Source organism: Mytilus galloprovincialis, chromosome 2 (genome assembly GCF_965363235.1).
Source record: "Mytilus galloprovincialis chromosome 2, xbMytGall1.hap1.1, whole genome shotgun sequence".
In the NCBI taxonomy this organism is placed as follows: domain Eukaryota; kingdom Metazoa; phylum Mollusca; class Bivalvia; order Mytilida; family Mytilidae; genus Mytilus; species Mytilus galloprovincialis.
Genome location: NC_134839.1, coordinates 77928091 through 77954727, shown reverse-complemented (window position 1 = coordinate 77954727; position 26637 = coordinate 77928091). Strand labels below are relative to the sequence as shown.

Sequence of the window (26637 nt, the reverse complement as noted above, 5' to 3'; positions counted from 1 at the left end):
TGGTGTAATTCTGAAAATCTTAATATAGACTTCAATTTTCTTGCAGCAGATATGGCATCCCCTAAATTGAGTTCAGAGCTAAACTCTATAATTCATATCCATAGGCCCCACTGTGTCTGAATTGCAAGGTGTCACAATATCTAGTTAGTTCTGGAGTTTGGCAGTTTGGTAAGCATCAGAGACAATCTTGGGTAAAATTGATCGGTATATATAGAGGATGTGCTACATGAGAAAGGCTTTTTCTTATGGAAAAACAAATCACAACACTAACAATCGTTATTAATGAACTGACAGCAAGTTCAAATTCTATTTTTTCAGTGACTGTTTTACTTAATTGCACAGGTGTTGACTTCAATAAGTACTTGGTTATGCATGGATAAATGATTACTCACATTAATAAGCACAACTTAAAAGACTGTTAACACGTTTAGAGGACTCAGTTTTGCGTAGTTTTCTGTTTTTTTTTTTTAAGTTTTTCTTTTACACAAAAACCCTGTTTTCATATCCAAACTACAAGGAAGAAACTGAGCGCGAGATCGTATAAAAGTGTCAGGTAGTGAGGTTACATGTCGATCAGTTTGATCACATATATGGATTTCTGTTGTTTCTTATTTAAAGTTCCTCAAGGGTGACGGGGAAACGAAATATGGTCACTTGGTCTTCCCCCGACCGGCAGTAAAACGAAGTTGGTCGTCCGTTTGGCTGTGCGGGATGTATCAAGTTCGTAGTCACGTCCGGTCAGAATGGGGACGTTAAATCCGCTGCCTCGTGTAAAGGGAGTGTCACGTTCTTTGCACGTTAAAAACCTTTGCATCAACTCTTTAAGGGGTCCGTAGGTGGCATGTTGCAATGGAAAATTTCTGTCCCAATCCAATATCCCATCATTTTCCAGTGGCAGTCTAAATTTTCCCGATCATCATCCCGAATGGCCTCTATTATGACAAAACCTACCTATTGTTTTTATTGTTAGCTTGTTCTCGTCCTGAACATGCATGAAATATTTGCCACTGGACTTTAAGCAACCAACAATCAATCAATCAATTTAATTTAAAGACGCACCAATTTTGCCTTCTGGTGCAAGTCTCATAACATCACTGATGATTCGCCCACGGAAAGCAGAATATCAAGAGAAGTTGGTTTTAGCATTACCTTGTCACACACCAAATCTCTGCGAAACTTCAATAGTACTTTTCCCCCGACCACTTGCATGCATATTAATTGCTCTGAGGTTAAACATTGACATACAATGTATTTTCACACAATGTCAACTATAGTCATTATCCGGAAAATCCTCTTATCCGAAGGATTTGGTTAACTTTTATATAAAGTCAAAATTTTATTAACAAAAATATAACTTATTTACAGAAAATACACGAAAGAACTACTATATATATTCAAATCACTCAAACATAAATTAACTTCTCCTACAAAATCTACATAATCACATCGAAACTATCAAATTGATTGTGAATGAAAAAATAAATGGTGGAGCTGATTGACGGATAGGAAATTTCCGTAATTAAAAAAGGTACAAATGATGTTTTTATTTTTGAGTTTTTGACAAAATTGTTTGGAATTTGCCCAACAAAATTTGCATGCAGTATCGCAATAATATGTTGTGTCCTCTCAAATGTCAAATACTGTTTTTGAATCATATGTTTTCTCGTTTTCAAAGAAAAACGCGTTAAATTTCTATCTAAAAAACAGCCAACTTTAAGTTTGAAAGTTTTACTTGGAGATGGTAAAATATTTATGTCTTCATCATTCCGATGATCCTTGATGATATGTGCATAGAAAATATTTACGAAAATAGCGGGAAATTTAACCAAAAAATATATTTTTGGATTTTAAGATAACTACCCAAAACCGTAAATTGAGGGGTACCCCCATTTAAGGGATAAAATACAAAAATGTGACCATAGAAACTTTTTACGACCCGACGGAAATTCAAATATAGATATTATTCTATCATTTAAAACAATTTACAGCCGTGTGTTATTCCGGACCATTAAACTCGTTAACTAAGCGTCTTTTTCGATGTAAGTTGCAGTACTACTGAGGTTGCCTCTATGAAGTCGACGGATCAATATGCAAACACTAACATGACCACCTGGAGGCCAGTGGTGTCTAAGCTGCGAGGGAGGAGTAAATGGGCTGAATTTAGCACGATGCATATGCAGTCTAGCTGTCATCACGATTGATAGTTAAACGGGGTCTTCTGGACATTGGTCTATCATTTACAGTTCCTGTGTCAACATGACATTGTAAAACTCTGACAATGACGGTGCGATTAACATTATAATGGTTACCTAGTATGCTCCTAGAACTACTACTGACATTTGACATGCCAATTGCTTGGGGTGCTATAAACAGTTTCGTATAAAAAAAAAACTAGTGGTTATTCCTTAACTAAAAATAGACATGGAGGGAAGTCCCTTTTTATCAACATAATTGGTGAAAAAGTATCATGCTTTTTGTATTTGGTTGTAAAGATATGTTAATTAACTTCAATTAAAGCAGGTTGAATGATTAAAATAATTAAAAAAAATAGATTAAATATACATGTTTTGAGGGGAGACAACACTGTAAACAGTCTGTTTTTTGGCAGTGAAAATTGAAAACTTATTTGCAGCCACTGTAGCTCTCGGGGGGGGGGGGGGGGGGGGCACTTCAAACTTTTTTTGGTAGGGGTGAGCAGCTGAGACATCAAGTACCCCACCCTTTTCATATATTTTGTTTATCAAAAATATATACCTTGTCATATATTAATTAACAAAAAACAGACCTATAGATATATTTCAATATTTTCCCCGCTCATCATCTTGTTAAGAAGCAAAATAGTCGCAATAATATCACCTTCTTTTCCAATAAATTCGTCACATCTTAAACACTTTTTTCTTATTGCCCATTTTACATCTTTCATTATGAAGATATTTCAATTCCAAAATACAATACATATAAAAGACGTTTGGTCAGATCATAGATGGTATTACATCTGTGGTCAGATAAATGTAATATCACCCCAGAGTGTTACACCTTCACTGATTTTAACATGTTTAAATATTAATCAAAAACTGATAAAAAGTTTCATTGCCGTTCCCTCTTATAGGACGCTGTCACAATGGAATTTTTTTAAATAATTGTTATCATGTTTTATGTATACAAACCCTTGAATGTTAATTAGGTGTAAATGTTTAAATAGTTGGATTTATTGCATCTATCACTGGCATCAGTGGAAATACCACATCAGAATAAATAGAGTATAATTGGTTTGACAAATAACTGATGCATTTGCGACTGTGGTTTAACCGCATCAAGAATAAATACGGACACCTGATTAGTTTCAGATACTTATGATATAATCAAGCAAGTGATAATAGCAACCTACTGATATATTTAATCTGAATTTCTCACCCTTTTCATATATCATAGAGCATGAAAAAGTGACCTATTCCAGCGGCTCATCCCTACCACTAATTATATAGCAAGTGGCCCCCCCGAGCTGTAGCTCTTTTCGGAGCAGGCGAACGTACCCTGAAGCATGAATTTTTTGAAAGACCAGGTAAAAATCTATGAAATTCATACAATTTTGATTATGAAAAATGTGCAGGTATCATGTCTTCAGGGGTGTGCACATGACCTGATTTCAGGTTTTTTAAGCTTAAATTAGGCAATGTTTTTCCCAGTTTCTCTGGATAAAACTTTTTTATACTATTAAAATTACACTTTTTTTTTTATTCCATTATAAACTAGAGAACATTCTGATTCCAGTGATATCTAGTTTTATACAAGTATCTTTATTAATCAGTCCACCACTAAGGGTCACTTATACATGGTCCCTTACCATATGACGTCATAGAAAAAAACTGTTGATTGCACCCTTGCCAACGTTCAGCCACATATAACTTACGCCGGGTCATATTACACAATGACTTGAAGGTCAAAATCTGTACGAGTGACAGTAGGAAGATGATTTAAAGGTATCGAACAGCGTGTTTTTAAAATGGCATTTGACCTTTTATAAAAAGTTGCTTGACGGGTTTATCGGAGTTGATTCCTTTTGGTCGTAATGAATTTTGTTAGTGTATGTTACAGGCAATTCATAAGACCAAAAATTAATAACATTTTAGCAATATTTATAAAAATATTTCCAGTTATATTTATGTAGATTGTATATAATAAATAAATCATTTCCGTACATTATTTTACGAGAACTATACACACTTACTATAGTAACTTTTTATATATTTTTTTTTTAATGTAATGTTTTTTAATCATACAGGAAAAAGGTTGCTGCATCTATAGGGATACTTGATATTGCTGGTTTTGAGAACTTTCCAGTCAACAGTTTTGGACAACTGTGCATCAATTTCGTTAATGAACGTCTTCAGAATTTTATGAACGACCATGTGTTTAAGAATGAGAAAAGGCTATACCGTGATGAAGGCATTCCATTGGAAGATATAGATTTCAAAAATAATGAAGACATTATCGATACGTTCCTAAAGGTATTATACATTTCCTGTTGTTCAAGTCTGCTTATAATCTTATGGATAATGTTACATATTTGAAATCTTTTAAATGAAGGTATTGTACATTAAGAGGCTGTGTCTGTTGCACAATTCTGTTCATATCCTTATGGACAACATTTTTGAAATTAACTATGTCAAAGTATTTCACCCATAATGTCTTCACGGCTTCTTAAAAACTTCGCTTTGCATATGTTTCGTTCGTTTTCCCCCAAAATAATAATATCAAATGTAAGACATAACAAAAGTCTAGTATGCCCTATGTTTATCGCTTCAAAAACATGCGGTTCTTATTAAGAATTTATATATGATATTAAAGTCTGAAATTGTAGCCATATGAAAAGTGTAAGAATATTTGAAATTACTTTTAGTAGAATATAGATTTGGTGAGGCAGAGTTAATGCAGTACAATATTCATATTACGGTAGTGTTCTCCAATATTTGTTCACTAACAGGACTGTTCAATAGATACCATTCAAATATTTTTTCCTTTTCTCAATATTTATCGACCTCCAATTATATTCCTTTTATTATTTAGAAGCCATTTGGGTTACTTAATTTACTGGACGAAGAAACTAAGTTCAGGCAAGGCTCAGATGCAGGTTTTGTTTTTAAAGTTACAACAAACCATGATAAATCAGAAATCATTAAAAAAACACGAAATGACGATCCAGTTTTCACAGTATGCCATTTCGCCGGAAAGGTAAATATCCATATTTATTGACCATATATTTCAATATCAAGAAAATAAGAAATTCATGCTTAACAGACAGTCATGTGGTTTTTTTAAAAATAAATTTACCATGTGTCGAGACAAAAAGTTAACTTATCAAAGATCTATCTGATACTAATATCGAAGATCTAATACGAAAATCAAAGATTTGATACTTAAATCAAAGGTCTGATACCAATATGGAAAATATGATACTAATATCAAAGATCTGTATCAATATTAAAGATAATATTATGACACCAATATCAAAGATCTGATACCAATATAAAAGATCTGATAATAATATCGAAGATCTGTATACCAAAATCAAATATCTTTTTCCAATATCAAAGGTCTAATACCATTAAAGAAAATTTGATAACATTGTCCAGATCTGAAACAAATATCAAAGATCTGATTCCAATATCTAAAATCGGATATCGATATCAAAGGTCTGATATCAATATCAAATATCTGATACCAATGTCGAAGATATGATACCAATATCATAAATTTAATATCTGTATAGAAGATATGATACCAATATCGAAGATTAGATACCAATATCATAGATCTGATACCTATATCGAAGATGTGATCCATTTTTTACCATTATCAAAGATCTAATACCAATATCTAAGATCTGATATCAATATCAAAGGTCTGATACCAAAACATATAACGTATTTTTACTATACATATATATGTAGCCATTGACTTATTTTCTGTCTTTGGACAATCACATGAACATATGGCGGCATAAAACAAGTAGTTTTAGAGCCCTCAATCTTTTTTCTGAGAAATTTGATCATAGGAATGATGAAAGTTGTACAGAAAAATGATTAATAACAAAATTGATTCTAAGGTAAAACAAAATGTACAGTGAAATCAATTCGACTAATATTAATGAGATGTAAACTGTCACATTTACAAGTTTAAATTATATATGCTAATGGAGTTTACTTCAATGTCTGACCCCCTCATGGCTCACTCTGTCCGAAATATTTTCTAAAATAAATATTAAAAGAAGTATAGAAATAAAGAATAAAAATGTTTATAAATACTACACTTTCAAGCTGTTACCTTTTAGGTAGATTATGACTGTCATGGATTTCTTGATAAGAACAAAGACACTCTGAACGACGATTTGTTAGAATGTATGAAAGTCAGTGAAAATGTTTTCATCAGCGATCTTTTTACTATCAAAAAGGGACCAACCGGCACAATATCAGAGTAATTATTATATATTTAAACATTATCCACGTCCACTCTGTGGTTTTTTTAAATGTATTTCTATGCATCTGCTGAGTATAGCATTTTTCAACTGATTTCTATAGTTCGTTCTTATGTTGCACTGTTACACCATTGTCCCAGATTATGGGAGTGTTTGGATCCCGCTATCATGTTAAACCCCGCCACATTCGGTATGTATGTGTCTGTCCCACGTCAGAAGCCTGCAATTCAGTGGTTGTTGTTTGTTGATGTGTTAATAATTGTTTTTCGTTCATTTTTTGTACATAAATTAGGCCATGAGTCTTCTCGTTTGAATTGTTTCATTTGTTCGTTTCGGGGCCTTTTACAGCTGACTATGCGGTACGGGCTTTACTCATTGTTGAAGGCCTTACGATAACCAATCTGTGTCATTTGGTCTCTTGAGGAGATTTGTTTCATTGTCAATCATACCACATTTTTTTTTATTATAGATATCCAGCTGTAAAGTTAGATAAATATAAGAGAATAATTATAGTTATCGAAAAGGATGTTAACAAAATGTAATAATTTAAAAACTTAAACAATCTTTTTGGTCTACGAAACATTATAAATGTGCTAGCTATGTCCACGATTACCACGAATATGTTCTCGTTTCTCTACTGGAACATCACTGAATGAGACTTATTGCCAATTTTTACTTACAAAGGGCAACACGACGAATGCCACTAGTAGTGATCGAATCCCAACATCACCTGATCTCCCAGTTGCTCAGTCTATAGTTCACTATGTAGAGTTTTGTGGATTTTAATTTTTGTCACATTCTTGTTTTGTCATATGTTCTCTGTTATTTGGACTTGTGTTTTGAATAACCTCTTGGTAACTCCCACCTTTTGTTTTACCGTAGAATAACGCGAAAATAAGTACATATGTTAATAACATCTTTATATATTTTGTTGTATGTATATTTGTTTTTTTACCTGATTATTCCATTTATATATACTAAAAAAACAACGTTATATTGAAGAAGAGCAACCACAGTAACAACGTTTTCAATAGACTTGCATGTATATGATGATTTTTCCTAAAAATGTATCACTTTCTTTATTCTTGATTTTAGAGCACAATGTGATTTACGACAGTCAAAGAAAGTTCGGACAATATATACCAGACAACTGTCTCAAGATCTTGGAAAATCTTTGAAAAAGTAAACATTTCTTATATTTTAAAGACATTTTTCGACATGTTTTAAATGTATTAAAAAAAAAGAAGCAAACAAATATTATGTACAACAAAAGCTTATTTTTAAAACGTATAACATAACGAGAAATACATGTAGATATCATTATTTATCATATATTTAGTACAAAATGCAGCAATTTTGTGTATCGTATAAAGGTTCTTTTTTTTCCAATTTGTATCACCTACCCTATACCACATTACCCGTATCACATAGTTAAACCCGTGTCGCATACCGGGCGTTATTTCATAATTATATCGAATGACGTCAAAGTTTGACATACGACATCCAGTTGCTGTATTTCCCGGCATTATACGAATGTAACCTCATGTAGTTAGAATTTCGAAAATATACTTGCAAAAGAAAATGGATCATTTGCCTAAGAAATTTTAGTTTTCGAAATATTCAAATCTAATTAAAACTTATTTACCGCGTACGCTCATTTTTTATGCTTGGTCGCTGTCCCACGCAGGGACCAAACATTAAAAATTAGTGACTGCGGAGATTTAATTTTAATTAGATTGCTAAATATTCACATTTTTGATATAGCAAAATTGCAACCCTGTCCAATATGTGGAGTTCATATGTAAGATATAGTAATCCTTTTGAATATCTCTTAATAATCTTTGAATAGATGATACTTGGTGACATTGTTGCCCACTTTTTTGTAAGCAAATGGGATTAGAGTGAAGTATAGTAGTAAAATTTAACAATATATATTCTAGGTCGTTATGACTATCATAAAAAGAGGTATTAACCCTCTTGCAGCCGGAGAGACAAATATGTCCTCATCAGCAGTACCGGAGGGACACATATGTCCATGGTTAAATTTCAATTATGCAAGTATGGAAGGAAATATCCGCCATAATTATACAATTCTTAATTTGTGAAATGCAATTTCTTAATTCGTAACATGTAATTTCTTGATTTGTAACATGTATTGTTTCCATCCGTTACATCAATTTCTACATTTCTTGATTTGTAAAATGTAAATTCTTAATGTGTAAAGTTTAACACAATTTCTTAATTTGTTCACGTATTATCTTCATTCGTTACATGAATTTCAAAATTCCTGAATTTGTTCACGTATTTTCTTCATTCGTTACATGAATTTTAAAATTTCTTAATTTGTGAAATGTAGTTACTTTGTTTGAGTCACGTTCGGTGAGATCGCGTCTATAAAATTTTTACCGCTGCCAGTCAATGAGAAGTTCCGTTTCTAAAGAAAAACTACAAGTTTCAAACCAACATGTCACAAATCAAGAAATGAAGAAATTCACATGTAACGGATGGAAAAATACATGTTACAAATTAAGAAATAACATTTTACAAATAAATTTTTTTGCATGTTTACGAATTAAGAAATTGCATTTCACAAATTAAGAATTGAATAATTATGGCGGATAATCCCTTCAAGATGCAAGCTTCTCATCAATGTTGTATGCCAACAGTCAGATTTGCTCTAAATGCTTCAGTTTCAGAGATATAAACCAAAAACTGCATTTTACACGATGTACTATTTTTAGCCATGTTTGCCATCTTGGTTCGAGGGCAGGGTCATCGGACATATTTTTTAAACTAGATGCTCTTATGATATGATGATTGTGGACAAGTTTGGTTACATTTTGTCTTAGTAGTTTCAGAGGAGAAGATTTTTGTGAAAAATTACAAAAATTTAAGAAAAATTGGTAAAATTAACTATAAAGGGCATTAACTCCTGAAGGAATCAACTGACTATTTTGATCATTTGACTTATTTGTAGATCTTACTTTGCTTAACATTGTTGCTGTTTACAGTTTATCTATATCTATAATAATATTCAAGATAATAACCAAAAACGGCAAAATATCCTTAAAATTACCAATTTAAAAGTGGTAACAACCCAACAACGGGTTGTCCGATTCATCTGAAAATTTCAGGGCAGATAGATTTTATAACCATGTCAAATTTGCTCTCAATGCTTTGGTTTCGGAGTTATAAGCCAAAATCTATATTTTACCCCTATGTTTTATTTTTAGCCATGGCGGCCATCTTGGTTGGCTGGACGGGTCAATGGACACATTTTTAAAAAACATACCTTAATGATGATTGTGGACAAGTTTGTTTAAATTTGCCATAGTAGTTTCAAAGGAGAAGATTTTTGTTAAAGATTACAAAAATTTACCAAAAATTGTTAAAAATATACTATAGAGGGCAATAACACCTTAATGGGTCAATTGACCATTTTGATCGTGTTGACTCATTTGTAGATCTTACTTTGCTGAACATTATTTCTGTTCAAAGTTTACCTCTATCTATAAAAATATTCAAGATAATAACCAAAAACAGCAAAAATTCCTTAAAATTACCAATTGCAACAACCCAACAAAGGGTTCTCCGATTCATCTGAAAATTTCAGAGCAGATAGATCTTACCCTGATAAATAATTTTATTCTGTCAGATTTGCTCTAAGGTTTCAGAAAAACAATGTAAAAGGCAAAATCTACATTTTAACCCTGTGTTCTATTTTTAGCCATGGCAGCCATCTTGATTGATTGGCCGGGTCACCGGACACATTTTTTCAACTAGGTACCCTTATAATAATTGTGGTTAAGTTTGGTTTATTTTCGCCCAGTTGTTTCAGATGAGAAGATTTTTGTAAAAGTTAACGACGACGGACGACGACGACGACGACAGACGACGGACGCAAAGAAAAGCTCACTTGGCCATTCGAGCCAGGTGAGCTAAAAATGTGGTGCACACTGTTAAATAACCCGCTACGCCGGTTATTGAGTGTGTACCACATTTTTTATGTTCTTTCTTCATAGACAGAAAAAAATATTACAGTCATTCCTTAATCAATTTTACAAATTAAGCTTGCTGTTCGGTGTGAGCCAAGATTGGTGATGAAGGCCGTAATTTGACCTATAATGGATTACTTTTACAAAATGGGACTTGTATGGACAGTTGTCTCATTTGCACTCATACCACAAATATGTAGATATTTTTTCCCCAGATTTTCCTGGAGTGTCCAAGAACCACACAGAGACAACGCAAATACACATAAAACTGTTATTTCATACTTTAAGGTAAGTCAATGTGCAATGTATGGATATATCGGGTATAATATGTATACCAAAAAAAAAACAAAAAAAAAAAAAACAAACCGTAAACACTATAGAATATTACTGTTATATCACTTCATATATTTTTAAATTCTTTTATATACCTCTAAATTAAGGTGCCCATATCGTCAAATTGTCATATTTTCCTGTCACAAATATGTACGTTATTCTTTATGTTTGATATCTTTACTTTACATTGTAGCTGAATATAAATACCTTTAAATGAAAACAACAGTATTATACTGCTGTTCAAAAGTCATAAATCGATTGAGATAAAAACAAATCCGGGTTACAAACTAAAACCGAGGGAAACACATCAAGTATAAGAGGAAAAAACACAGAAGTAACAGAACACAGAAGTGCAACAAACAAAACAAACAACAATGCAACAGTCATAGAAACGAACTATTAAATAAAAACTGCCTTATTCCTGACTTGGTACGGAACATTTTCAGAAAAAAAATATGATGGGTTGAACCTGGTTTTGTGCTAGCCAAACCTCTGCGCGTTATGGCAATTTTAATTATACCGTTAAAATGACAACATAAAGAGACCCTAATGTCTCTCAATGACTTGCCATGATTCCTAAAGACACAAATCTTTACACATGTAAATATTTGTGCATTCTATTCGAATATGTCTTTATTTGTTCGTTCATACAAGTGTGTTGATGCTTTGATTTGTGCTCGTTATAAATTATAAAATTAGTCACTTGAGTTTTTGCAAAAAAAGTTATAGGGACATTTATTTACCATACAACTGCGGCTTGTTGAACTATCTCTAATATTTAAACAATAGAAAATTTATCTCTTTAGTGTCTGAACAGTGTTGATTGAAGTTAGATGACATAAATATAGAAAGCATATAAAATCAGCAAAAACATTTCTTTACTCTCTCCTAAAATAATAAAATGTTAAATTTTAAATATTTAAAAAATATGTATTGTTGATACAAGTTTTGTTTTAATGATATATACACAGCTACTTTGCATAGGTACTATTTCTGTACTAAAAACTTGTAGTATTGGAAATCTACTTTTAATATTCAGTACTATTTTGTTACTCTAAAATTATTGTAATATTTAGGTACCTGTATTTTACAGTACTTTATTTGTACTTGAAATTTAGGTACTACATATTTTTGGTTACTATCGTTATATTTCAGCATTTTGAAAGTTTTTTCTATTTCAAATCTCTCAAAGTTATGATTTTCAAACATGAAATATTGTATTATTCCTGTACCAAAATATTTAGTAAAAATCAAGTACTGTAAAATACAAGTACCTAAATATTGCCATAGTTTTAAGGTAAAGAAATAGTACTAAATATTAAAATTAAATTTCCAGTACTGCATTTTTTTAGTACAGAAATAGTACCTGCGCAAAAGTAGCTGTGTATATGTTCAGCAGTTTTAATGTAAACTATTATGATCAATCTGGTATCTAATTGGTAGTGTAAAACTTCATCAATAGACGTTAAACCACATACAACGCCATGACCACTATTATTACAAAATTTACAAAAAATAAATTGACCAGAAACATCGTCCGCCATCTTTGGATATACGTAACTGCAGTTACGGATATAACATTTACCCAAGTGATGAAGTTACGTTATACGACACAATATTTTTTCAGGAGTCGATGGACAAACTTTTGTCGAAAATGAAACATGCAGAGGCGCATTTTGTCAGGTATTTAAAAATGTTTATTTTATAACGGTTACGAATTAGCTTCTCTTATTGGATAAAAAGGGGCCACATGAAATTCTTTATTCTTCAGTAATAAATTCATCAGTCATAAACAGAACAAAACGGACAAAAAAAAACCTTGTCGTTATCGGTCTTTTACATGTTAATGACCATTTTGTAAACAACTTATTGATAATTATGACCATATCAATGATAATTCGTGTCAACACTGAAGTGCTGACTACTGGGTTGTTGATACCCTCAGGGAATAAAAACTCCACCAGCAGTAACATCGACCCAGTGGTTGTAAATAGATTCATCGTAATCATAGATAACAGGATTGAAATATTTTATCTTCACCAGACTCATTATACATGTTTATGCCATTAATAATGTTACCAATAAACTGCACCAGATTCGCATGTGGACAATAATAGTTTACCAGGATTATAATTTAGGACAGAGTCAATTTGCGCCAATTGCAGTTTTGAAAAGGTATTAATTGCGCCACTCTCTTTTATTTTGATGGTATTAATTTCGCCCACCAGCAGTGGCATCGACCCAGTGGTGTAAATAGTTATCAAAGGTACCAGGATTATAATTTAGAACGCATACATCTACATAAGACTCATATCATCAGTGACGCTCATATCAAAATATTTATAACGCCAAACAAGTACAAAGTTGAAGAGCATTGAATAAATGTCACTTGCTGGCGTCTTTGCTAGATTTAATCAAAACCATGATACTGTAAATTCAGGAATTCTTATGATGATTTTTTTATAATGCAAATATTACTACAGGGTGAACTCCCATTAGGTATATCGGATATTAATAGGGTATTCGCAATTACAAATTTTGCATTTTTTGTCTTCTCTCGGAAAAACGCAATGAAAATAAACGCTACAATTTCTGAATTAAAATTAATGCTTTCAAGTCGTTTCTATGATTAATATACATGTAGTCGAGTATTTGGTTTTGTAAGTTTTTATGGACTACCTTTATTTTCAAAATACAATTCACGAAACTAAGATTAGTATTTTTATATAGATATCTTTTATCAACAAAATTATATATGCCATTCTCATTGTTTGTCTTTACTTATGCTTTAATTTTGTTCTTTTATAAATAATAGATATAAATAAACAGGAAGAGGTTTGTATGTTTTTTTTTAGAACTTGATATCATGGTCAATCGTGGAAACCACTATAAATATCAAAGATATTATTTTGAGATATGAAATGGTTTGGAGTTTTCCGTTCGTTTGATGTAATATGGCGTTGATGTTGCCATTTGATAAGGAACTTTTCGTTTAAAAAAGTTGTTTGCGAGATAAAGACATCCAAAGAGAAATAACCGTTATTCGTGACCGAATGTTCAACTTTCTTGTTTATGCAATGTCATATTATCACTGCGCTTTTCTAGAACTATGTGTATTTTAATTTTGTGAAATGTTTATTTATTTATTTAATTTAAAGGTGTATCAAGCCAAACGAACAGAAGCAAGGGAATAATTTCAATGCCCAATATGTGAAAAAGCAACTGTTATATAATGGTATAACTGAAATAGCTAAAATAAGAAAAAATGGTTATCCAATCAGAAAAACACACATGGACTTTTACAATAGGTAAAACATATTTGCTAATGGCTATTTGTCTTCAAAATATTCAAACAAAACTATTTTTCAATAAAATATTTTTATTTGAGAATGTTAACGAATCGTGCAAGATCAAATGAACAATGATTAAAGAATTCATAAACCGAAATATGGGATAGGATTTGGAATAAACAATCAAACAATTAAATTTTAAATGATACATCATAAACTGCTTGTTTTACTACGAATTCATGATGAATACAAAATACATTTCAGATTTTTTGTTCTTCATTCTGAGTTTTCTAAGAAGCATCCGCAAAATCCAGCCCAGACCAACAAACTGTTATTAGACAAAGTTATACCGGATGACCTGAAAAAAGAGTGCAAAATTGGAAAACATAGAGTAAGTTACTTGACCAAGAATATATTTCATCATAAATTTTAAAAGTTGTTTTTTGATATTTTGACCAAACGCTATCATGTCCTTCTGTATATGCATCGCTGAGAACACATTTTGTTTTGCTTTATCCCGTCAAGATGATCACAATCAATCTGCGAATATTTAATCAATTTTTGTCTATTAAAACTTGTTTGAATGTTCAATATTTCAAATCTTACACATTTCTTGTGAATATTTTACTTAATTATCGTACAAAAATGATATAATTATTACCAAGACATACTTATGTTTAATATACTTCTTTAAAATATATTTTCAACATGTTATTATTGGAGTACTAAATAAATACTTATATTGCAGGTCTTCATGAGAGAACCAGTTCACTTATGTTTAGAAAAACAGTTATACCATCGCGAAAAATTGTCCGGAATTTTGCACACCATGTGGTTAGGTATGAAAGCAAGAAAATTGTTTAGAGAAATGAAAAGTAAAGTAGAGTTTGAAAAAAAGAAAGAGAACGACGAGAAAAAAGAAACAGTAAGTAAATGTATAAGAGGATCAAAACTATTTATTCTGTGTTTTAAATACAAGGAAAAATATCACACTGATTTTTTTTAAAAGGTATAAAACAGGAAGGATAGAACAGGACAGTTTTTTTAATACGTTGTTATCCGTAACTTTTGTTATTAGCTCACCTGGCCCAAAAGACCAAGTCAGCTTTTCTCATCACTTGGCTTCCGTCGTCCGTCGTCATCGTTCGGCGTCGTCTGTTAACTTTTACAAAAATCTTCTCCTCTGAAACTACTGGGCCAAATTTAACTAAACTTGGCCACAATCATCATTGGGGTATCTTGTTGATAAAATGTGCCCAGTGACCCGGCCAGCCATCCAAGATGGCCGCAATGGCTAAAAATAGAACACAGGGGTAAAATGTAGATTTTGGCTAATAACTTTGAAACCAAAGCATTTCGAGCAAATCTGACAGGGTTTAATTGTTAATCAATTGAAGATTTATCTGCCCTGAAATTTTCAGATGAATCGGACAATGGGTTGTTGGGTTGCTGCCCCTGAATTGGTAATTTTAAGGAAATTTTGCCGTTTTCGGTAATTATCTCCAATATAATTATAGATAGAGATAAACTATAAACAGCAATAATGAACAGCAAAGTAAGACCTACAAATAAGTCATGATTATCAAAATGATCAATTGACCCCTTAAGGAGTTATTGCCCTTTATAGTAAATTATTAACAATTTTCATAAATATGTGTAAATATTTACAAAATGCCTTTCTCTGTAACTACTGTGCAGAGTGCATTATATGGGGACGAAGTCCCCAATAACAGAAGAAAAATCAATAAAAAAAATCAAAAAAAATCAATCGGGAAAATCTTCCCGAAATTTTCATTGAACTAATGAACTCAAAATCTTTCATGTTTTGAATTTCCGCATCTGCGCAGATATCTACAATGTACTTCCTTTTTCCGGTCTCGTTCGTATGAAACTTTGAGTATAATATATATTTATCAGTCTAGTATAAAATAGGAAGGAACGCAATACCAATTTCATTTTTAATAATTCCTTGATATAAAAAAATGTCACCTGATGATAGCATAGCGTTTCTTTGTTTACATTGCATATGACGTCATAACTTAAATAACGTCAAAATTAAAATCCCTAAGAACAGAACCAAAATCGGAAACGTTACGGTATTTCCGTTTCTTTTTTTCAACAAATATTTAAGTTACAAAAAAATAATTCATACAGACTTCGTCCCCATTCACAGGTAATGTCTGCCTCATAACAGATAGATATATTGTTAACAGAAAGAGTGATCGGTAAAGTATATCAACAAGCACATCACGATCACCAAAACACAATCTTGTCATGAATCCATCTGTGTCCTTTGTTCAATATGCACATAGACCAATTTTCTTTCTTAACGAGCAAAAAAATAACTGTTCCGAAATAACACAAAATGAGTTCTTATTGTAGAGAACATAGTATACAATAAGATATGAAGATTATATTCCTAATTATCATTCACCTAAATGCTGAAATTAATTACTAAACAAATAAATGTACTGTATAACTGAAAATAAAGTTTGACCCGATAATATATTGCTTTATAGAAGAGGGACGAAAGATACCAAAGGGACAGTCAAACTCATAAATCTAAAACAAACTGACAACGTCATGGCTAAAAATGAAAAAGACAAACAGAAAAACAATAGTACACATGACACAACATAGAAAACTAAAGAATAAACAACACGAACCCCACCAAAAACTAGGGGTGATCTCAGGTGCTCCGTAAGGGTAAGCAGATCCTGCTCCACATGTGGCATCCGTCGTGTTGCTTATGTGATTACAAATCCGGTAAATAGTCTAATTCGGTAGGTCACGTTCATGAAAGGGAAGGGGATTGTAGTTACGACGTAAGGAACATATCCGATATCATTTCTGAAACGGTTATTCCATAACGGTCAACCAACTCGTGATGTCGTCCGTAAAATTTACGAAGGGATGATTTCAACTTCACCATTTGGAACTCTTGGTTTAATAGCTTCCTTGTGAGCAGTAACCCTCTATCAAGAAAATCATGATAGGAAATGCAAGCACGGGAATATCGTATCAATTGGGAGATATATATCCCGTATGCAGGTGCTGCTGGAATGTTGCTACTTAGAAATGGAAAGTTCACAATTGGAAAGCTGAAATCATCTCTTTTGTCGTAAAGTTTTGTTTTCAACCGACCCTCATTGTCAATTTCTAGATGTAAGTCAAGATATGAAGCCGACTTAACTGTATCTGTAGTATCCTTTATCTCCAATTCGATGGGATAGATGCGTTCCACATAGTCACCAAATTTTGAATTGTTTAGTGAAAGAACGTTATCTATATAGCGGAAAGTAAAGTTAAAGGATATTGCTAACTTCTTATCTTTCTTCCAAAGAAGTTCCTGCATGAAGTCAGCCTCATAATAATAAAGAAACAAGTCGGCAAGTAGAGGGGCACAGTTTGTTCACATTGGGATGCCGACAGTCTGTTGAAAAACACGTCCTCAGAACGTTACAAATATGTTGTCTATCAAGAAATCAAGCATCTTGATAATATCGGTTTCAGATAATTTTTTGTTTGAATCAGAGTGATTCTTTACAAAGTATGATGTATCCCTCCCTAAGACAAGATACTTGTATCTACGTTTGCCATTCTTTTTTATGAAGCAAAGTAATACCAACTCTTTCATACTTGTATAAAGAGTAGAAAAGTCAAATGTTTTAATACTGTTACAAGATGAAAGAGAGTTAGATTGTATGTACTCTAAAAGATCTTTAGAATTTTTAAGTATCCACATCTGATTCACGCCACCTCTAGAATAGGCAGTTTCACAATAACTTTGAAGCCCGTCTTTGATTGCTGATAAAATAGATGTTAATAATTTAGAAAGAGGTTTCGTGGAGCACTTGGAAGACCCAGCAATATACCGTTGTTTGTAAGGACACTTATGTAGTTTAGGTATCCAATACAGTGATGGAAGATCCAGTTCTTCATCTTTGGTTGAAATACCAAAGGAACAAAGAACAGACCTATGATTATCCAGAATTTCCTCTTTGGTAAGTGTCGTGAGGGTATATGTTGAGTTTCCCAGTGAATTGTCTATACCTAATTCGTTTATCAAGCAATTAATGTAGTGACTTTTACAGACAAAAACGATGTTATTTGGGGCTTTGTCTGCGGGGACAACAACATATTTATCATGGAGGTCGGATAAGTGTTTAGCAACATTTGGGTCTTTAAAGATTGACGTAGCATGGGCATTGATGAACCCATTCAGTTTTTTTATTCTGATTTGTATTAACGACTTCACTGCCTTAATCCATTCGGATAGAGTGTCTACGTCTTCCTTTTCACGTTTAGCCCATTGCCTGGCATAATCCTCGACTGAGTCCATCAAAATTTTAAAGTTGTATTTCCAATTGATGGAATTAGGCTCATGATATTTCGGACCTTTCGATAACACATTTCGTAGAGAAGTGTTATTAACAATGTTAAGGTCACCGGTAATAACGTGGCCAGCAGGATAATATATGAATTGGGAACTAGCACAAGTGCCATCAGGAGGTTTAGACTTGAAGTCGTCAATATCGAGATTCTACAAAACGCGTTTGTAATTGAAAATTTTAGTTGCAATAGGTTTGGTATATGTATAAGAAATTATTGGTACAGACTGGTCTTTGAAATAAGGAGGTATTTTCGATTGAACTAATTGATGAAGGATATTGCCTAGGTTGACGCCATCGAGACCTTTGATGGCAAAGGAAAGATTTAGAAAAGATCTTTTCTCTTTTTCATCTTTTCCAATGCGAACTGGCTTGAAAAGTCTGTGACTTGCAATATCTGAAATTATAGCTTGAAGTTTGTATTGGTTTGAATGAGGGTTTGTAACAGTGGATTCCAAACATAAATTGAACAGAGAATGAAGTTTAAAGGGGTAATGAATAAAGTTTCGTGCGAATGTGATGAATACCTAACGGCTTTTGTATGAATGACAGCAAGTCATTAATAGAGACATCATGCAGAGAAGGTGATGTATAATGACGATGACCATGACTGCGTCTACGTCGAGGAGTCGAGTTGAAAATATTCATCACATTCACCGAGTTACACGAAGGACTAGATAGAATACCTAAGTCATAAATTTTGTCATTGCAGCCATACGGTGTTGCAGTTCCCAATTGTCTAATCCAGTAGTCTTCTTTTTGTCTACGGAGAGTCGTTGAAAGATTAGGATGGTTAGAGCTATGGTATATCTCTTCGATAATGCGAACTGTCATAGAAACGATGGAATGATCGGGCTAATTGAAATGCTGGTATAGAATGTCGTTCGCATTGAGGTTAATGTCTGGTCTATGACCGCACATATGTTTGTTAAGCCTTCCTTTCGTTTCACCGACGTATACCAATCCGCAAAGGTTGCAATCTAATCCGTAGACGACATTTATCGATTTACAATTCAGATCATCGTAACTTCTGGTAAAATATGACTTCTTGGTCAAATTGCTAGTGAATTCAGCATCTGTAATTAAAATAGCACATGTTTTGCAGCCTTTGGTCTCACATTTTGAAATGCGACAGTGTTGTACTGTGTCATCAAAAACCAAAATGTCTTTAAGGAGAACTGAACATGGCTGTATATGTGTAATATTGCTATTGTCACTAGGACGATGATCTGAATGAGTCGTGTTTGAGATATTTGTCATGTCTGGTGATGAGGGGACACCTGCCATATCAAACGACACCGTGTCCATGGGGACGTCTGTCTCGGACCTTTTTATACTGGGCGACGTCCGAGCCAGTTTCCTGGTTCCTACTGTCTCTGTAGTGCTATGCTCAGCTTTTCATTAAACAGAATGTTGACGACTTTGTCATCTCAATGAATGATCCGATGTTAATGAGTTTGACCCGAACTTATTATAGTCATCTTCCTGATCGCTGGTGAAATAAAGAAACCTTGTTCCTATCATGCAAATACACAAAAACTATCTGATGAATTAATTATCTGGTTGTCTGTTTTATCAATTTAATAATAATCATTGTTTGGTATTTATAAGGTACTGCAGACAATATTTGAAGACCAACCCTCTGACACTCAAACTCAAAAAGATGGACACACTTCTAAAAATATCTGGCACAATGTGGTGTCCAGTCAAACGAACCACCATGGTGAAACTGACCCCCCACAATTACGTCAACGTATAAGAGAAGACAACAAATTCCCTTCGAAAACAAGACAAGACATTGGTACAGGATCAATTTACCCTGATCATCATATCGATGTAAATACTGTTGATACAGAGGAACAGAAGAAAAAAGAGTCTAAAGGAAAAGAAAAACCGTACGTTCTGATGTGAATAGAAAAAGACGTCTTTCGTCCTCAATTGAAATTATTATCTTTCTTTTAAGGATGTGCTCATGTGAAAGAAAGATTAATACATTAAGTCAGAAGATTATTAGTTAAGGAACAAAATTAGCTACGAATTGTCATTTAATAGATTATTATGGTTATGGGGCTCCTTTTTTTAGATATTTAATTTAAAAACAAAAGCGGGAAAAGGCTGTCTCAGATTTTTACACTATATTTGCATTTGTATTATGAGCTATTTAAGTCTTATGAGAAAAAACATTGATGTAATAGGGCTGATTAGTCTACCCTGTATCATAGAAATAAAACAAAAAACTCCAAAACATAACATACTAGTAGATAAAAACAAAGACTGAACAAAACAAAAACATAAAAAAACTGGGTGTGATATCGGATGATCCGAAAGAGTTGGCAACCAAATAATCGTACTATTAGTTCCATATAATTTGAGGGTTGATACACAAAACAAAAACTTTTGGAGATGGAAAATGAGAAAGTGTATTCCATTATAATATGATTGTTTTAGGTTTTGGGATATATTCAACAACATACCGAGAGAAATGAAATCTAAAGATGTTCATGAGAGAAGTAGCCTGAGAGTCATAAAAGTGTTTATTTATGGGCTTTTATTTCTTCTTGTGTTTTGCTCTCTTGTGGTCCAAAAGATTAGTTTGATGTTGTTAGTGAATTACGAGAACGAGGAGAGGAATAACATTACCATTTCTGAAAATGGAACAGAGTATACCACACAGGTATTAACGATTATGCATATGACTATCAGTTATAGCTATTGGTCTTTGATACATACTATAAAAGAACATAAACTGTAATGTTTATAAATAATTACTTAATAACTAATGACTAAATTCTATGTTGATTTAAGTATATAATAGGGAAAGATAATGTTTTCTTCAAAACAGAAGGGATACCAACTGGTTGTTTGTCAGGAAGACAGAGAAAAATATTGTTACAAAAATTTAAAAAAGCTTAAATAATTAAAACATGTTTTATGAATAATCTGCTGGTCCAACATTAACAACATTTAATTGCACTATTAAACCATTTTCATCCAACACTAAAAGAAAGAAATCAACAAGGCATGATAAAATTGAAGAAAATAAAATAAAACTGATTTAAATAAGTTGAATTTTACACCGGTAGCATAAAGAGTTTGCGAGTGAACAAATAAATAGATTGCATATACGAAAAGGTACTGGATATGACAAAATGTCACCAAAATATTATAAAAATGTCAAAACCACTTATATCTTATCATATTAAAATTGTAGTTAATAAAACAATTGAAAGTTGACTTTTTTCCAGATAATCTTTAAGCTTATCGGGCAGCCAAAGAATTATTCTCTAAAGAAATAACTAGCTAGATACGTGTGTTCCATGTATTTCCAATATCTCGAAAGAGTTACATATGATCAGTTAATTGACTTTTTTTAGTAAACTTTTCAATTGTTGCTTTCGGCAGTTAGGTCATGTTTTGGTTGACAAACAACACTTAATAATATAATAGAAGAATAGAAAAATTCAGAATAAAATGGACAATGGAAATGGGGAATGTGTCAAAGAGACAACAACCCGACCATAGAACAGACAACAGCCGAAGGCCACCAGTGGGTCTTCAACGCAGCGAGAAACTATCGCACCCGGCAGTGTGCTTCACCGCTAAACAAATATGTATACAAGTTCAGTGATAATGGACGTCATACTAAACTCCGAATTATACACAAGAAACTAAAATTAAAAATCATTCAACTAACAAAGGCCAGACGCTCCTGACTTGGGATAGGTGCAAAAATGCTGTGGGGTTAAACATGTTTATTTGTTATATTTTAAGATTCCAGTAAACAGCAGTCAGAACTACCAGGTATGTTTTAAGATCGTTTCGCTTTAATGCTGAAAAAAATCTGGAATGAGCTCCCTAGCAATTGTCGATTGGAAATATCTTTTGGACCAATTATAAAAAAATGGTATAAAGATGGGATCAAAATAACAGCTCATGCCAGTGCAATGCATGCATATAATGCATTTATGTCTGTGCTTTATTTTTCATTTGACTTTTTGATTAGTTAAGTTATTTTAAGTCGCTTTATCTGCTGTGCTTACATTTATCATTCTAACTTAAGCTATGTTTTTAGATATACTTTATTTTTATGCCATGCTTATAACTTTCAAATGTCATCTATGGTGTCTTACCATGCACTGTACGTTTATAAAAGTGTTCTGTTTTATGAATTTTGTATGTTTGTTTATATTTTGTTACTAGTATTCAATCGTTTGGAAAAGCTCACTATAGCTTGTGATTTGGTAGTAATTGAATGTCGACTTTAAATAAATCATTGGACAATGAATACATAATCATGAATTGGTTTCATTTCAAGTGCAATGTTTATCATAAGGCACAACTTCCTTTTCATGTATTTCACTAACGGATTTTGGCCGGGAATTTCTCGCTACATTGAAGACCTGTTGGTGACCCTCTGCTGTTGTTTTTTATTTGGTCGGGTTGTTGTCTCTTTGACACATTCCCCATTTCCATTCTCAATTTTACTTATTATACTGTCATGAGGAATGTCTTCTTATTGAATGAAATGAATGAAAAACAATTAAGAAACACAGCAACAAACGACAGTTACTGAATTACAGACTCCTGACCTAAGGCAGGCACATACACATGGTTTATAAGTGATAAAACATTTTTAATTGAGTTCCATTGATATATACATCCACCAGAAATAGAGATTTAAAATATAACACACCGCATCTTCTGCCTCATGTTGCACTTATACATCAAATTTAAGATAAGCAGTCACCTCGGTATCAAAATTCCATGACAAACAAGACGACATAAATTTTTAAATCATAAATTCCCTTCACCTTAGTAGCAATATACCAACTTCACCTGCATATTGAAGATATATTTCCCAATTCATTCGGTTTTTAAGAGCTCACAGCTGCTTCACAGACATTATAAAAAGTTACCAGTTTCTGAGCAAAAGGTGGAGGAACCAGAGTTATGTCCTTGTATTGATCAAATCATTAAAAGATACCAAGTCCTTGTTCGTTACTTTACTATACAGGATCTACTTTACAAATAAAAAAATATGGTTTTGAAGTATATTTAAAGGTCCTTACGTTGTTGGTCATCTTAATTCCGTGTTGTTTTCATTTATCCTTTACTGATACATGTAAGTGTATAATTAGTAATATCCTTTTGACACAGCTCGATATTTAGACATATCCATCATTGTGTTATTGTGCTTGGTTTATTATTTCTATTCTTGTCTATCTGTTTTACTCACACACTGATGTCAATTTATTTCATGCGACTGTCGTGCAAGTTACATGTTTAGCTAGCTATGAAATCAGGTTCACTATTCTCCACATTAAGGAAATGCCTGTGTGACTGTTGCTTTTCATTCTTTTGATGTGTTCCGGCTTTTGATTTTGCCATTTGGTAAAAAGACATTCCGTTTTTATTTTCCTTTGAATTCGGTATTTTTGTTATTTCTTTTCAATTTTTATAATATCGGAATATCTAAAATAGTTTTTCTTACAAATCGCACAGCAGTGCCAGTGAAACAGTAATCTGTGTTTTGGAAATCGTATATTATATAAAAATTAGGTTAAATAGAATCTTTGTTTCTCTTCTTTTATCGTGTTCCTTTGAAGTTGATTATTTTTTTAGGTAATTTTATAGATATCTAGAGTCACAAAGTAACATTATAAATTTTACTGTAACAGTTTTGTTAAATATAGTTAATTTAATCGGTTAAACTGTTAATTACTATTAATCGGTACGATGTTAAGAAAGTCCGGCTTTTACAGGAAATACAAAAGCTTGGTGTCATTACACAAACTTTAATACAAAACTGTACAGTTGTAAACTAGTTTACATAACAAATTTCTGTAATAAATCATTCAGTTCAAATATATCAATTATACATACTGATGAATTTGATTTAAATAAAAAAAAATTGTATCGCTGAAAACATCATTCGCAATGTTGCTCTTCAACTTTGTATTTGTTTGGCTTTTTAACTATTTTGATCTGAGCGTCACTGATGAGTCTTATGTAGACGAAACGTGCGTCTGGCGTATAAAATTATAATCCTGGTACTTTTGATAACTATTTACACCACTGGGTCGATGCCTCTGCTGGTGGACGTTTCGTCCCCGAGGGTATCACCAGCCCAGTAGTCAGCACTTCGGTGTTGACATGAATATCAATTATATAGTCATTTTTATAAATTATCTGTTAACAAAACTTTTGAATTTTTCGAAAAAACTCAGGATTTTCTTACCCCAGGAGTAGATTACCTTAGCCGTATTTGACACAACTTTTGGAAATTTTGGGTCCTCAATGCTCTTCAACTTTGTATTTGTTTGGCTTTTTAACTATTTTGATCTGAGCGTCACTGATGAGTCTTATGTAGACGAAACGTGCGTCTGGCGTATAAAATTATAATCCTGGTACTTTTGATAACTATTTACACCACTGGGTCGATGCCTCTGCTGGTGGACGTTTCGTCCCCGAGGGTATCACCAGCCCAGTAGTCAGCACTTCGGTGTTGACATGAATATCAATTATATAGTCATTTTTATAAATTATCTGTTTACAAAACTTTTGAATTTTTCGAAAAAACTAAGGATTTTCTTACCCCAGGAGTAGATTACCTTAGCCGTATTTGACACAACTTTTGGAAATTTTGGGTCCTCAATGCTCTTCAACTTTGTATTTGTTTGGCTTTTTAACTATTTTGATCTGAGCGTCACTGATGAGTCTTATGTAGACGAAACGTGCGTCTGGCGTATAAAATTATAATCCTGGTACTTTTGATAACTATTTGAGGACGTATTTATATATTAAAAAGTGTCCATAACTGGCATTTGTTTTGATCTTTTTTTTGTAGGTTGAAGGCGTTGATCTTCCGCATGTTAAACATTTTCTCTTGGTCCTTGCAATATGTATACCATATACACTGACAGTGGTTTTTGGACTTCTGAGAGTATTATTTGGAAACATCAAGTCACCAGCCATGCAAACAATGCTTGTGGTAATATATGTATAACATTATGTGTAGCTTTGATTCACTTCAGTATCTTTCTGTTGCAGTTTTTAAGTGTACAAGAAATGAGAAATAAGGACAAAATATGATTTAAATGTCTGTATAAAATACATAAGTATAAAGCATTTGGCAAGTTCGTTAACTACATTTACAGAAATCTATAAAAAACGCAGATTGTTTTTATAACTGTTAACGTATTTTCTTCATTCTTAATATACTACATAATTTAATTTTTTGAAATGATATTTCTCCATTTTTGAATTAGATTTCTTCATTATAAATCATAGCTTATAAAATATAAATTTTATCAGTATCATTTCGAGTGATTGCATTATCAATTTCAATTTTAAAAGGTTTTTTATCATGATTTAATGTGGATGAAAGCAGTTTAAGAAAATATCACTGGAACACTTTTCACTTGATATTTGGTATATGGGCTGGGAATAAAAATTGTCCCCTTAAATAAAGGTAACAGTAGTATATCGCTGTTCGAAAGTCACAAATCGATTGAGAAAAAACAAATCGGGGTTACAAACTAAAATCGAGGGAAACACATCAACTATAAGAAGAAAACAACGAAACAACAGAAACACTTAACAGCAACAAGAAACCAAACGATAATGTAACACACACAACATGTTAAAATGTATTATTGTATTGTTTATTTGTGCATTTCTCTATCCTGAATGTTCTTGCATTTATTTGTACTGTAGACCTCTCATGTAATGTGGTCCTCTTAGTGTTATATTTAACATTGCCATATAAACGAACGGTTTGGCTAGCCTTAAAATGAGGAACATCCCACTATTTGTTCTTAAGATGTACTGAAACAAGTCAGGAATATGAAAGTTGTTATCAAATTGTTCGTTTCTATATATGTAAGATTTTTTTTTTGTTGCACTTCAATGATTCCGTGGTTATGTTGTTTTCCTTTTATATTTGATGTGTATCCCTCGGTTTTAGTTTGTAACCTGGATTTGATTTTCTCAATAGATGTTTGACTTTTAAACAGCGGTATATTACTGTTGTCCTTATTAATAAACAATGAACATAAAATCATGAAGCACTTGGGATGTATGCGAGAAATATGCGTGAAATACAGCGATGTGCTTTTTAAACACATTTTTCATTGATTTCTATTTGTTAATCA

General features: G+C 32.5%; 1 protein-coding gene across 1 annotated transcript in view; it reads left to right on the top strand.

The window, feature by feature from the left end:
* The window catches only part of LOC143062549 (chitin synthase chs-2-like), an 87746-nt gene that overhangs the window by 26115 nt on the left and 34994 nt on the right, over window positions 1-26637 (top strand). Inside the window, exons 11-22 of the mRNA XM_076234213.1 lie at window positions 4283-4508; window positions 5068-5232; window positions 6332-6474; window positions 7571-7657; window positions 10686-10758; window positions 12431-12486; window positions 13962-14111; window positions 14358-14484; window positions 14842-15018; window positions 20096-20379; window positions 20933-21158; window positions 25332-25475. Of these exons, the coding sequence (XP_076090328.1) occupies window positions 4283-4508; window positions 5068-5232; window positions 6332-6474; window positions 7571-7657; window positions 10686-10758; window positions 12431-12486; window positions 13962-14111; window positions 14358-14484; window positions 14842-15018; window positions 20096-20379; window positions 20933-21158; window positions 25332-25475 (1858 nt within the window). The remainder of the gene's footprint in view (window positions 1-4282; window positions 4509-5067; window positions 5233-6331; window positions 6475-7570; window positions 7658-10685; window positions 10759-12430; window positions 12487-13961; window positions 14112-14357; window positions 14485-14841; window positions 15019-20095; window positions 20380-20932; window positions 21159-25331; window positions 25476-26637) is intronic.